At 57.0% G+C, this 14,587-nt stretch overlaps 2 protein-coding genes across 3 annotated transcripts; both read right to left on the bottom strand.

The window, feature by feature from the left end:
• Positions 1–1,120: 1,120 nt before the first annotated feature.
• Positions 1,121–5,715, bottom strand: LOC119099317 (uncharacterized). Of its 2 annotated transcripts, none has more exons than XM_037222450.1 (5): positions 5,357–5,715; positions 4,905–5,027; positions 4,230–4,398; positions 3,456–3,617; positions 1,121–1,888 (listed from the first exon to the last, which is right to left on the bottom strand). In XM_037222450.1, exons 1-5 carry the CDS (start codon positions 5,521–5,523, stop codon positions 1,604–1,606), a joined length of 906 nt encoding a protein of 301 aa, XP_037078345.1. In that variant the 5' UTR covers positions 5,524–5,715; the 3' UTR covers positions 1,121–1,603. The 2 variants fall into 2 exon arrangements, with proteins under 2 accessions (XP_037078345.1, XP_037078346.1); XM_037222451.1 differs by having other exon boundaries at positions 3,456–3,614.
• Positions 5,716–9,893: 4,178 nt separating this feature from the next.
• LOC119099221 (protein bric-a-brac 1) lies at positions 9,894–12,418 on the bottom strand (the record flags this gene model as incomplete). Its single annotated transcript, XM_037222336.1, is given in 2 exon segments — positions 9,894–10,655; positions 12,338–12,418. Coding segments are annotated over 2 exon segments (344 nt in total), but the record flags the coding sequence as incomplete, so codon positions are not given.
• Between the last annotated feature and the right edge of the window lie 2,169 nt (positions 12,419–14,587).

Raw genomic sequence — 14,587 nt, 5'->3', positions numbered from 1 at the left:
ATTTAGGAGGCACCCTTGACATTCTGGAGGCCCCTTTCATGCAACAGGTGGCCGCGGTTCCGGATCGGAATGCCCTGTTTTGAGGTAACGAGGCCCCTCGGCTGGAGATTTGGAGGTCCCTTTCGTGAATCGTAACCATCCGATCCTGAATTAGGAAGCCCCTCTTTGCACCGGAAAGCCCCTTTTCAGGAGCAGCAGACCTTGTTTTATGGTAGCCAGATCCTTTGCTAGATAAGAAGGCCCTCATTCTAGATTTGTATGCTGTCGATATGTGTTTACTTGGATATGATACGTGTAACAGTTCTATAAGGGGGCACATGCCATCGGTGCCCTCCCCTCCCTCTTGAACACGGCGCTGCGCAGGAGCCCTCTCCCCATGTGAGGAGACCCGATTTTGTCCAAGAGGCCACCTGGAAGATCCTGCCCCCCCCCCCCCCCCAACTTAAAACCCGTGACACCGTTCCTGCATGCCACACCCGCGACCGAGTGGGCCAGCAAACTTGATCAGACTCGAATCTAATGTTGTAGTTTGCCTATGGCATCTGACTTGACTGGCTTTTGACGTCGCCGGCATCACAACTAGCAGTTTTCACGTCTGGTCACTTCCGTGCGGCGCAGGTGTCTCATAGGCTTCAGTGATAGAAGTTCGGTTCATAGCACTTGCAGCTCCCAAATTTTGTACTGCTTCTGTTAGGGGCACGGACCCCTGCACGTTCCAGGGGTAGAAGGAGCTGTAGGGGGTGGGGAGCGACTCCTGAAGAAGCGTTTAGCAAGGCGCCACACAAAGCCGGTGAGCACCAATAATCGCACGAACTTGCCCATTGTGGCTGCAGCTCGGCTGACGGAAGACTCGGACCTGAGTGACGGGCAGCAGAGTACTTCTGTTAGTTGCAGCAGGCATAGCAGGCAGCAGGCACCTTGGCTTACGGCCGTGAAACTGTGCTTTGATGTGGTGAAGCTGATTGTATTTCTAAACGTCACGTTGACCGCAAGAATGGTGAGTGGCGGAGTCAGTGTGAAACTGTGCATCTGTGCATGCAAACTATGCGTTGATCAGTGTCAAACGGTTCTGGACACGCTGCTTTAAAGATAAAATGCATCCTATTATATATGCTGGCCATGTGAGTACGATCGATTTGTATTGCCTATTTGTTCGGCTTAAATGGCAACAGCTAAGAGGTGGTCACCCTAACACGAGGACCCCTTTAAATGTGATTGAGACGATAGCTTGGCACAATTTTCCATCATTTATTTAGACGTACTGCTCAGGTAAGGTGTAGGCCAAACGGGAACCTCGCTGGCTCTAGCAGCAACAGCAGCAGCAGTGTCCAAACCCTGCCCGCATACGGCCACCGCCGAGTTGGTCCGCACGGCTTCTAGGACCGGCGCCGGCTACCGCCGCACGGCTTCCACGACCGGCGCCGGCTACCGCCGCACGGCTTCCACGACCGGCGCCGGCTACCGCCGCACGGCTTCCACGACCGGCGCCGGCTACCGCCGCACGGCTTCCACGACTGGCGCCGGCTACCGCCGCACGGCTTCCTCGACCGGCAGCGGCTACTGCCGCACGGCTGGCGTCTGCCGGCCACCGCTGCGCCCGGCGCTACTTCATGCAGAACAAGGCCAGCGTCATGGCGATGACGGCGCCGCACAGCTGCGAGCCAGCCACCACGTAGCTGACCCACGTGATCACGGTCACGACGAAAGCGTGCGCCGCGTGCAGGAAGGGTCCGCAGCCCTGCGGGTGCGACATCTCGCGGACGACTTTCAAGTTCAGTCGTGGTTCCTGCCGCAGAGTGGCATTGCACGCTGCGCTGGATTTGCAGCATGACTCGGGGATGGTCACGTTTTCCTGGATGTAATCCTCCACGGAGCTTTTACCGCAGCACTGGAAGGCAAGTTGAACGTGTGATACAAACGGCAACAGAATGGCACAAAACACAGCACGAGGTACGCAGCAAAGCTTCAAAATAGACGTGTGCATCAAGATGATTCCGGAGCTTTTGCATTCAAAAATGACGGGCATGGACATATGCAAACAATCTGTCACACATGAGCCTTTGGAAAGGAGAGTAAGTACAATATGGCAATGGCAATTGTACGTCTACATGACTTCGGATTCTGGAAGTCCGTTTGCGAATTCGAACGTCATGCGAGCATGCTTCCGATGTGTGATTGGTACGGGGTATTTGTAACAGGCGCTATTGCCGAGGAGACTAGGCCTAAATATTTCAGCATCGTTAACTTCTACGGCGTCAGCCATTAACTGTTGTACAGATTTTTGCCAATTTGCTACCCCTCTCTATGGTAACACACTGGCTGCGCTGAGCAAATCCACCCTTCTTCCCTGGTTACGCTGCTTGCAGCGTTAAGTTCCAGAAAGGTCCATTGGGCCTCGTATTGAGCTAGACAAGGCGAAAAAAGACCACGTATTGAGAAAGACGTATTGCTTGTCATGAGAGGACGACAACGACATCCGGCCTCAAAGTTCTAAAAATTTACAAAAAAATAGCATGATTTGCAATCGCACCTGAGCGTAACGTTACGTCATCCCCTTGTTACATTTCGGTAACGCTCCGTCAAAAAGCCCTCCACTTTATGCGTAATATAATGTATGGACGGCTCCTAATAACAATACAGATGTAAAGAGCGGATGGAAAGTCAAATTTCGCGGAGCGGCAACATTTTTTTTTCGCTGCGCTAATGTCATCGGGACGCAACTTCCCAAACACACGGACGTAACTTCCCAAACACACGGACGTAACGTCCCAAACACACGGAGGTAGCTTCCCAAACACACGGACGTAACTTCCCAAACACACGGACGTAACTTCCCAAATACACGGACGTAACGTCCCAAACACACGGAGGTAACTTCCCAAACACACGGACGTAACGTCCCAAACACACGGACGTAACTTCCCAAACACACGGACGTAACTTCCCAAACACACGGACGTAACTTCCCAAACACACGGACGTAACTTCCCAAACACACGGACGTAACTTCCAAACACAACGTAACTTCCCAAACACACGGACGTAACTTCCCAAACACACGGACGCAACTTCCCAAACACACGGACGTAATGTCCCAAACACACGGACGTAACTTCCCAAACACACGGACGTCACTTCCCAAACACACGGACGTAACTTCCCAAACACACGAACGTAACGTCCCAAACACACGGAGGTAACTTCCCAAACACACGGACGTAACTTCCCAAACACACGGACGTAACTTCCCAAACACACGGACGTAACTTCCCAAACACACGGACGTAACTTCCCAAAACACACGGACGCAACTTCTCAAACACACGGCGTAACTTCCCAGACACATGGACGTAACTTCCCAAACGCACGTGCGTAACTTCCCAAACACACGGACGCAAGAACGGCGCTTTCGATCAGTATTCGGCCGGCATGGGCCGTCGCCGCCTCGCCCTGACCTTCAGGAACGACTGGATGGTGTTGACAGTGCTGAGCGCCGTCTGTTTGACGGACTTGGCGTCCGGAGCGAGCTTGACGCGTAAGTTGTTGATGGTGTTGTTGATGTTATTCGTGGCGACAGTCGAGTTGTTCGGCACCGTCCGAACGCGCTTCAGCACCTGCTGAGACACGCCAGACCGTGCCACACCATACCATACCACACCACACCACACCATCTCGGAGCTGGCTCGGCTCGGCCGCCACTGGGCACAACCGATTACCTCCAACGAACTCTGGCCGCATCTAAGACGCCGATTCGTTCGTCGCTACGCCATGAGTATAGCCTGGCGTCGCTATGCTGTTGTGCGCACAACGTTAATATTCCATACAACGGGCGGTAGTACTCAATTTGTCTCGGCTTCAGGAAACATTTAAGCCTGGATGTATAAAAAAATGAGGGAGCATACACGCCATCTGGAAAGTAAGTCGCAATAAACAAGCTTGGAAACAGAAAAGCGGTGGCTTGTGGCAAGTGTCCCTGGTGGCAAATAACCGCAAACCACGCGACTGACTTTTCAACAAAACGGGCAAAATCTTTTACTGCAGATTCTACTCGAAGAATCGTTTTCAGAACGCAGTGCTCACCGATCCGGTCAAAGCAGAATACGCACCGTAACGAATAACGACTCATCGCTATCAACGTCACCGGGAGAACCACTGCTTCCGTCCGCCAAAGAAAACCTGAGCCCCTGCGGGCCGTAGCTGGCCTCGAGGCTCAGTGGCTTCCAACTAACCTCGGCCGCGTAGGCGTTCATCTCGACGGTCCAGACGCTGTGCGGGTCGTCGGTGATGTTGAGGCGGCCGATGTGGCGCCGGTCGCCGGCGGAGCGCTGCATGTACACCACCACCAGGTGGGCACCCACCGCCAGGCCCGTCACCAGGGCGTACCCCAGCAGCAGACACCTGCGCAGTGCAGCACGACAGGCGGGACTATCTGAGGACGCGCGCCGGTTCGGTGGCGGGTCTGCTACCCGACGCCAGTGGCGGAGAGGGAGTTCAAGCAGCGGAAGGAGAGCGATACGACGCACATCGCAAGCCTGCGGTGAAACAGAGTGGCCGCCCGACCCATACGCTTGACGGAGCGAGCTCACCGCAGCACCTGATGGACGCCCCCCCCCCCCCCCCCCCCCCCCCCCCCCAGGCGGCTGGCGCGCGAGGTCCGGCGACGTCGACCGGCGGTCAGGCGGGCCACGGCGACCTCGACCGGCGGTCAGGCGGGCAACGGCGACGTCGACCGGCGGTCAGGCGGGCCACGGCGACCTCGACCGGCGGTCAGGCGGGCCACGGCGACCTCGACCGGCGGTCAGGCGGGCCACGGCGACCTCGACCGGCGGTCAGGCGGGCCACGGCGACCTCGACCGGCGGTCAGGCGGGCCACGGCGACCTGGACCAGCGCCCGTGCGACTTACCTGACGCGGAGCAGAGCGCCGGTGAAGCCGCAGATGTTGGTGAAGACGCCGATTGCGCCGCCCGCCACCAGGATCCACAGCTGGATCAGCCCCTGCCGGTCCACCGCGTACAGCGCCGGCTCGCTGGGGCAGCGGAGGGGCGGGCTGGGTGAGAGGCTGACGCCGACGCCCAGCCGGCAATAGAGCTGCAGGCTCAGCGGGGCACGCCGCAGTTGTATAAGACGTGGTTTGATCCTTGAAAGATATCGTGAACATGTCTACGTATATTCTTTGACACTGGTGGGGCATGCAATAGTCATTTCATTCTCTTACTTCACGGCTGAACAAAAGTGATACGGCTGAAGGCGAGACCAGCGGCAGCCTGTCGCCAGCTGCTGTAGTCCACTTGTCTGCACCAGGCTTCACTATGACACAGTATGTCTCTCAGCATCTCTCTCGCCCTCGCCACTCACTTGTAGATGTTGTAGAGCGCCGAGCCGGCGATGATGAGCGTGCCGATGGTGAAGGTCATGCTCAACACGGTGATGAACATGAGGGCCACGCGACACAAACCCGAACAGCAGCCGCCGCCGCCGGGGCTGACAGAGTAGAGCGCCGAGCCACCGTCGTACATCGTCATCGAGCTGCTCCGGCACCGGTGGCGCCGCCACACGGAACGCCAGACAGCTACGTCAATCGGGAGCGACGAGTGGGCTGCCCTTACGGGGAGGCTGCAGGCTTGACCAGCTGTATCGGCGCGGATGCCGTTCTCACAGTATTAATTTCCTGATGTACTTTGTGTCACGCAGGTGAGCCCTCGGACCACGCAATAACAGCGCGTTGGACAGGCTTTAGGTCCAGCTTTTGGCTTATCTGGTCTTGTTTTCAGTTGCGAGATGCACGTGTTTTTGAAGGCTAGTGGTCTCCGCATTTTCGTTTTTTGCAGAATATCGATGCATCGTGCAGTGCTCACGCCTTAGGAAAGTCTTAAGAGCACATGGATATTTTACTTGCAACTTATATAGTAAAACCTATGTTTATACTCAATGTTTATACTCGCTATCATGGGTAAGAGGTGGGGAGGGAGGAAACTGTTGCAAGCTTTGCATTGCTGGGGCTCCGGCTGAACGATAGCGCCCCGCGACTGCTCCAGCTCCGCAGGCTGCCATGGCGATCAGCGCCTCACAGCTGCTCCAGCTCCACTGACTGCCATGGCGATCAGCGCCACACAACTGCTCCAACTCCACTGACTGTCATGGTGTTCAGCGCCACGCAACTGCTCCAACTCCACTGACTGTCATGGTGTTCAGCGCCACGCAACTGCTCCAACTCCACTGACTGTCATGGTGTTCAGCGCCACACAACTGCTCCAACTCCACTGACTGTCATGGTGTTCAGCGCCACACCACACAGCTGGCGTGAAGGCTCCAGATAAAAATAGCTAAACACAGACAGTCGTACCGACGCATCCAACCGTGTATTGTTATTCATACGGTCAACCAATCACTTGCGTTCCGAAAAACACAATGACACTCAATTCCAGCGGCTGCCAATTTGGTGGGGCACTCAGTCCCGGGAACAGTACGCCCAGAGAGTGGACAGGGCTCTTCGTGATCACCAGACCGTGACCGCTGGCCACGGCCTCACGCCACGTGAAAGGGACGGTGTCATTTTTGATCAAGGGTTCTCGTGTGGCCTATGCTGGGTGCATCGGATTGGAGCGGGAAGACATGGGTCAATCTTGGCGAGAAGCCGACGCCTCTGAACACGATAATACACTGCGCAGGGGCTTACTCACAGGGATATTCGCACATCGCCTCTTCCAAAGACTAGTTCTGGACCACTTCTTACCCGGAATACATGTTACACAAGCACCGTTGGAGAACGCAAGACACACACGAGCCTAAACATGGCTTGGTAACTATCCCGCGGTGCGTCGGCGAGCTCGAAAACGAGAAGACACCGCCACAGACCACGACTGGGAGTATGATTACTGGCGCCTGCTGCCCGCTTGGCTCAGCGGCTGAGCTCTGACTAACCACTCGCGACTCGGACGCCGCACCGCGACGTTACCACTTGCTGGCCGAGGCAGTTATCAACTGCGGTGATACATACTATGGACTAGCCTTCCAACATTAGCGGATACCTTGTCGAACGTGCGCGACGGGCATACGACACTGCAAGGCGACATGAGCACGGTTGCCAACGGCACATTGGAGCTTTGGCAGAGAACCACGCGCATATACCTGGTCTCGTCGCCGTACTTCAACGTACCAAAACACTAGTGGGAGGTAGGCTGCCACTTTAATTTGAGATGCTGTCATGATATCGTTCGACTACTGCTATGCAACCCGTAACATGCATAAACTCGCGTGCAGGATATTTGTCGTCCCAGGAACAGCAACACCGCATTCAGTAAGATACGTTCTCTTATTCCAATCAGCCCTGGGACCTAACATCCGAGGAATAAGAACCACTCGGGCCACATGCTGAGGGTCAGCTATCTCCCAACTATCTAGCAACTATCTATCATCGATCTATCGCGCCGCATCGGGGTTCCCATGGGGATGCGAATACTGGCACTGTAGGGGCAAGAGACGCTGTCTTGTACGACTGTCCTCTGCCAGTGGCCAAGCTGCTCCAAACGTTGTCCGTCGCGAAAAGCACTAAAACTTCCGCCGGATTGTCTCGCTGATGGACTTCAGTGCGCACTTGAGCATTAATCATTTGTCTGCACTCGTTAGCCAACGCGAGCTAGTAGATAACTTGACTTTCAAAATCACTCCAATCAGTGACTGTGTCCATAGTTGCTCTGAACATGTCAGCAAACGCAAGTCAGCAAGTTAAGGAGGATAATACGGCATGCCTCAGGAGGTAAATATCCCACCCATTGAGTATTAGCAAATTATTAGCAAACGGCACATTCTGCTTGAGCCACAACGCGCCTCCCTTTTCAGAAGAGCAGCAGCCGGGGCCGTGGCCCCCGCCCACCCCTCCTCCAGAGCTATCCCCGCGCCGCCCGATCCGCACCGCTGGCGTCGGTGACTACCGGGACTAAAAACGGCGTCCCTTGGACGACCTACTCAGACGACCCGCACCTAAACAGGACCAAGCGCCTCAGACTGCGATGAGTATGATGGAGGAAACCAAGCGCAAGCAGTCCCGACACTCTCCCCGGAGTATCTGCCAGCTTGAGCCACGCCCAGAAGCATGCGCCCCTCCCGCCCAGCCGACCCTTGCCGCGGCTCTCCGAGCTTCCGCGGCTGCGCAACGCACCACCCCCGGGCGGCGGAGCCAGCGAGCCCCTCCACCCGCCCTTGCCGCGGCTCTCCGAGCCGCCGCAGCTCGGCAGCGCCCCCCCCCCCCCCCCCGGACAGCGGGCGCAGCAAGCCTCCCCGCCACGCCGCCCCAGCCAGCCCGCGGCGAGCCCAGCCGGTCAGTCCGGCCGATGAGGGCTCGGCGCAGGCGACGCGCCCTGGTGCGCTACCTTCCAGCGGCGCCGGTGGTACTTGCTCTTGTGCACCTGCAGGGCGTACTTGTTCTTGCAGACCTTGCCGCAGTCGGCGCAGCTGACCGGCACTGGGAAGTGCACCTTGCCGATGTGCGCCTTCAGCTTGCCGTAGTTGCTGGAGATGTGGGTGCAGTGTGGACAGCTCATCAGTCGCGCTGCAACGGGGTCAGCCGTCAGCTGAGGTCAGGTCAGGTCAGGTCAGGTCAGGTCTGGTCTGGTCTGGTGCGTCGGACGGCCTCGGACCAGGCCTTCAGAAATGAAGGTGGGCTCGCGGTCAGGGTTTCGTCAGCTGGGAGGACGTGTTAATTAGGTCCGGTCCCCCGGGACGATGACGGCAGACGTCAGGTCAGATTCTCTGCAGTCCCGGAGGGTCGGAGGTCAGGTCAGATCCCATGCAGTCCCCAAGAGTCGGCAGGTCAGGTGTTCTGTGCCCACGGAAGGTCTCACGTCAGGTCAGGTGCTCTATGGCCACGGAGGGTCAGAGACCTGGTCACATCAGGTGCCCCGTCAGGATGTGGGTGGGGGGGGGGGGCGTAGGGGGTCAGGCCAGGTCGTTGGTAGTAAGGTCAGGTCAGATCGCCGGGTCAGATCTCCTGACCTAAGTCAGGTGCCTGATCAGGTAAAGTTCTCTATAGTGAGGGGGTAGGTTAGGAGGTCAGGTCAGGCCCTCCGTAGTGACTGAGGGTTGCACGTCAGGTCGGGCCCTCTGTAGTGAGCGGGGGTCGGAGGTCAGGTCAGGTAAGGTCCTCTGTAGTGAGTGGGGGTCAGAGGTCAGGTCCTGTGGCGACGGGGAACCGGAGGTCAACTCTGGTCCTCTGTGGTAGCGGAAGGTTTCAGGGTAGCTCAGGTCCACTGTAATGACGGAAGGTCTGAGGTTACGTCAGGCCCTCTGCGCTAACGATAAGGTCAGGGCGGTGCTGCGAGGGTAGGCCAGGTCGTGTTTCCGGGGATAGTGGTACTGCATACCAGAGATCGGGCACAGCCTACCCAAGCCTTACGAATTTTGGTACACAAACATTATTATCTTCCGCAATGTGGTAAAATCGTTTGATTTTGAAACTTAACTTCCAACAATTCTCCTTGTTTAAAGGAAAGCTCTCTTAAAGTACTTGAAGAAAGAAGACTATTCCAAGATATGCAAACCTGCTAAAATTACGAAATCATAGCCGAACGTTAAGTTTGTATTGGTTCGAAAATTGTCACAAAAATTCATGACTTCCGCAGTATCCTGAAGCAAAATAAATACGACAATCCAACCTCACATCCCACACCGTATCGCGAGCTAAGAAATGATAACGAGTTCAATTATTTCGCAACGGCCGGTGACAATCGTTTCTCCGGGATCCAGGCTAGGGTCACATGCAGTGTGTATCCTTCAATGTCACATAGCGTTAGAGTGCAGCCAGACTGGCCAAGCCGGGTGAGAGCAGCGGCGTGTCAAGGCAGGTTAAATGGAAATACTGGGGCGTCGTTCCTCCTACCGGCAGGTAAAGACAGGCTTACGGACAAGTGCCTATATTGGATCCGTGCCACAACCTAGCAAAATAATATCGTGGAATGTCATTTTATCCGGGCAAGTACAGTCGGCATGAGAAAATCTCACACGTTTCACAGCGCTTTCGGCCTGAGCCTCCGTACAAAACCACTTACAAAATACCACCGATGAACACATCGCATCCCTCACCGCGCGCTAGACTACCGAGTATATCTCAACAGATTGGCACTCACAATACTGCACCGCATGAGATTCCCGAGAGCCGGCCCCGCCGGCGCCGGCGGCGGGGGGAGCGAGCCGCGGCCGCCGCCCGCGCGCCACGCCCGGCCGCACCCCGCCCAGGCGGGCCGGCGGCGGTGCGACGCGTCCAGTCCGAACCCTGAGACAGGCGGCCCACACGGCCGCCACGTGCGCACGTCCGCCGCGGGGCCCAGCCGCCCGGCCGACCGAGCGCGCGAGTATTGGGGGAGGGGCTGGCCGGCGCGCCCGGCCCGACGCCCGGGCTACAGCAGGCCGTCGGCAGCAGGCAGGACGCCGCGCGACCGTGGCCGCTCGGCCTTCTCGGCCGCCAACTGCTCGCCACGCCGGTGGTACTTGATGCGATGTGTGCGCAGCGACGCCTTGGAGCGCAGCAGCTTGCCGCAAAGCTCACAGCTCGACGGCACCGGGTAGTGGATGCTGGCCACGTGTTCGCGTAGGTGGGAGCCCTTCTGAAACCATCTGCCGCAGATGGGGCAGCTGGCGCGGCGCGGCGGCGCGCGACGGCCTGCAACAGAGGAGGCCGCGCGTCAGCTACCGGCCGCCGCGCGCCGCGCCGTCAAACAGAGCGTCATGGGACAGGCCGTCACGAGACACGGGGCGCGTCACGAATCACGGCCGCCGGCGGCCGCACTGGCCGAGACGGGGCACCCAGTCCGAGAACGAGCGGAGGAGAGCGAGTCTAGAGCGACTACTACGAGCGGACCTCGACCGACTACCGACTCCCGACCACCGCCGGCGGCGCCCCCACCGGAGCCGGGCCGGGCACATGCACCACACGCCGGCCAGGGTCGGACCGGACCGAGCCGACGCCGAGCACGGCAGCCCGCGCCGGCACGCCGCCGCTACTTTCGCTCGGGCGCGCGCTCACTTTCGCCGGCGGGCGCGCGCGGTCTGGCGCAACTGGGCCACGCTGTCGTCACCGGACCGGCGGCTACGGCCGGGCCGGGCCGCGCCGCGCCGGGCCAGGCCGGGTCGGGTCGGCCGCGCCGCGCCGGGCCTGGCGAGGTGGACCGAGGGGACAGGAACGGCACCCGGCCCAGCGGGACGGACGGGTAGGGGGGGGGGGGGCAGGTACAACCCACCGGCCGCAGGAAACGGGGAGCCGGGAGACCCCTCGGCATAGGAAGCATCCAGAATCCAGTCACAGACTGACAGGTGAATAAGTTAAAGTAATGCAAACAGGCAGAAGCGGGCAGAGAAAGCAGGATGAGAAAAATGCATTCATCTATAGGTAAAGGGCAAAAACAGGCCATCACCTCAAGCAAGGGATCAGAGTCAGTCGAGAGCAAAAAAAATAGTAGCATACGGTGCTCAGGCAGCACATGCGATATGCATGCTAATTAACAATGAGGACAGCGCATTCGATCAACAATGACGATAACAATAATCGGAATAACGGCAAGCGAGCAAACATCTCAAACACGTTATCAGCCGTCTTCGGACATCAATTTTACTATTCAAGTGGATTTCTCTTCACTGATTCGTGGCGGCGTCACTTTCTGGTACACGGAGCAAATGACCGGCAAGGTGACGATACGGTGTGTTTTGATCTTGCCCGCACGGCCCACAGGGCCACCTGGCTCCGCGCGCGGGACAAAACAGTGCCTCTAGGTGCGATCATGGACATGTGGCCGCACAGTCCATGCAACCAGCTCCGATTAGTACAGACTGTGCTTCCAAAAGCTGACCAGATCCGCAGAAAGTACACGGAGGGTGCTAGCTAGTATAGTAACGTTCCGCGAACTGGTTTGTTAATCCCGCACAGACATCTGCTGCACCTGGTGCCCGGTACCAATATATACCGATTCAATGCACGCTTTAGTCAGCCTTTACGGCCGCAACAGCGAGGATTTGAGTGCTGACAACCTTTCAGCTATCAAACGACAGGTGAGTTACGCCTCGCCAAAGGCGGAGTCTACAACTCAAGCCTGTTTGCCGAGCGCGTCCCCGTGGCGAGGCGGCAGCGTGTCGGCCGGTGCACGTGACGCGCCGGCGGAGGCCGTGGCGCGCCGACGGAGGCCGTGGCGTGCCGGCGGGGTGCACGTGACGCGCCGGCGGAGGCCGTGGCGCGCCAGCGGGGGGCCGTGGCGCGCCGGCGGGGTGCCGTGGCGCGCCAGCGGGGGGCCGTGGCGTGCAGGAGGGGGCCGTGGCGCGCCGCGCCGGACGGCCGCTCCGGGGGCTACTCACTGAGCGTGTCCTGAGCAGTACTGGGCGTGAAGCGGCTGAGGTCGAACGCCAAGCTGGAGGGCCCCGGCCCGGTCAGCTGAGCTGCAACACCACAGGACCAGCGTCACGCGTGCACCAGCGGACGCTGCCGCCACACGGTCACGCGTGCACCAGCGGACGCTGCCGTCACACGGTCACGCGTGCACCAGCGGACGCTGCCGCCACACGGTCACGCGTGCACCAGCGGACGCTGCCGCCACACGGTCACGCGTGCACCAGCGGACGCTGCCGCCACACGGTCACGCGTGCACCAGCGGACGCTGCCGCCACACGGTCACGCGTGCACCAGCGGACGCTGCCGCCACACGGTCACGCGTGCACCAGCGGACGCTGCCGCCACACGGTCACGCGTGCACCAGCGGACGCTGCCGCCACACGGTTGGCCCACGCCGACGACCATCCGCTCTATTCGCGAGCGGATGTATGGCGTCGGCCGATCAGTGAAAACATAACGTTGCTTCGATTCCTGATATCGTAACGTAAAATCTAGATTGCGCGCTTTTCCAATAAAGACATTAGGATACGCAGCCTTTGAACGACTTGATGGAGTAGAAACAAACTAATTATCCGCAAACATGTGGACTGGGCCAGTCAACTAGCCATCAACCCTCTCTCCACAGCGAATAGCGAGCATGGTGGCGTTGACAAGCCGCACGGTGTGGATTCAGACCCTGCCAAAGGCGCTGGCTTCTCGGCGGAACTTAAACTGAACTGCAGAAGACCTTGCGTGGTTTGTCGCCATTAGTTGGAGCAGTTTATCGTCACAACACCGCTTGCTTTGCCGCTTGCGGCAATGTGACTTTTCAACCGTGGGGGAAAGCATTTGATCGGATGGGGAGGGACGGACCATGTTGGAACCCACGTCTTTCGGGCCTGCTTCGATGTACTCGCAAGGTGGGACTAGAGGCAGCCAGAAGCGCCACTGCGCGCTTATCCCACTTCTTAAAAGGACTGCATCATATTTGAATATACTACAGCAGGCACCAGACGATGAAATAAGCTCTCTTATCACTATTAGCATGTTTATAAGAATACTCTAAAAGGAAATGACTGCTCTACACAACAGAATTGCTTTATACAGTAAATATGCCCTTCAGAACGTCGCTGCTTGATTGCGTCATGAAACTCTTGCATGAGGATGAGGTGCTGCCAAACTAGCCCTGGGGAATTGCCATCCTGGCAATGATTGTAGTGCTTCAAACTCGTCGAGATGGCAGTGGCCGCGCTGGAGGCGTTCGCTGCGCCACATATTGTTATGTGCTCGTGTTTTGGTCCTCTCTTATAGTGTTATTGCATAATTATCCGTGAGTTCAAGATGTGTACTTGCATCCATATGCTCGGTTTTATCCGTGAGTTCAAGATGTGTACTTGCAACCACATGCTCCGTTATGGCGTCATTTTAAGCTACTCGAATTTAAATATTATTTTCGTAATACCTAGCAAGCTTAAAAACCATGTCTAACTTCTTGAATTATGTAGCACAAAGCGTGATTTGTCAATGAAGCCTGCACAACCTGTAAGTGAAGAACGAGTGCAAAAGAACGGTTGATTGAGAGCAAATGAGCGTCCAATATATTTGGAGATCGTGCTCGCGAAAGATCTCTTGTACTGCGCCGAATAATATCCAACATGGTTTTCAGTTTAAAAAACCTACAAATATGGAACACTACCTTTATCAGCTGCAGTACGCATGTTTCAAAATGACGAAAAGATTACGCGAAATTCCTTTGTGCACGGCATAGAATTATGGCATAGGTCACGCGCACGCATGGCTATAATTTTATTCGAAAAGTGTAAGTGAGTGGTTACATATTCCTTACAGAAGCATTAAATCAGGAAATGTGGTTATTTCTTTACGTCAAAGCTTCATCTCGGCGCATAATGGGATACTCGCCATCGCGCGTAGCTTACATTGGTGCCCTGCCTACTCGAACCCATGGCACATGCGTAAGGCGAAAAACTGCTTACACTGCCCATTGACGTCAAAACGCAAAGCTTCGGGAGGTCGTATGACACACCACTGCTGGCTCCATGCCCATGCGCTTAGGCAAAACAAAAAATCGACCGCGAGGCGCGAGCCATGTACGCAGTGTTCTAAAAAGGTATTGGGAAGGTGTGCTGATGCCACAAGAGGCTGGGATGTCGATGTTCGGAATCAGAAGAAAAAGCTTTATCGTGTCTTCAACCACGCGTTCGAATGGTATTTTCATA

The sequence above is a fragment of the Pollicipes pollicipes genome, unplaced genomic scaffold (assembly GCF_011947565.3).
Source record: "Pollicipes pollicipes isolate AB1234 unplaced genomic scaffold, Ppol_2.1 Scaffold_4740;HRSCAF=5597_pilon_pilon_pilon, whole genome shotgun sequence".
NCBI lineage: Eukaryota > Metazoa > Arthropoda > Thecostraca > Pollicipedomorpha > Pollicipedidae > Pollicipes > Pollicipes pollicipes.
The sequence above is the reverse complement of the archived record's forward strand: the minus strand, read 5'-3'. Positions and strand labels throughout refer to the sequence as shown.

Excerpts from the sequence above, each read along its gene's own strand:
- LOC119099317 (XM_037222450.1), bottom strand. The coding sequence starts at position 5,523 with ATGACGATGTACGACGGTGGCTCGGCGCTCTACTCTGTCAGCCCCGGC. Across the intron at positions 3,618-4,229 it reads TGAACGCCTACGCGGCCGAG|CAGGTGCTGAAGCGCGTTCG; the intron begins GTTAGTTGGAAG and ends GGCGTGTCTCAG. Across the intron at positions 1,889-3,455 it reads CCATCCAGTCGTTCCTGAAG|TGCTGCGGTAAAAGCTCCGT; the intron begins GTCAGGGCGAGG and ends CTTGCCTTCCAG.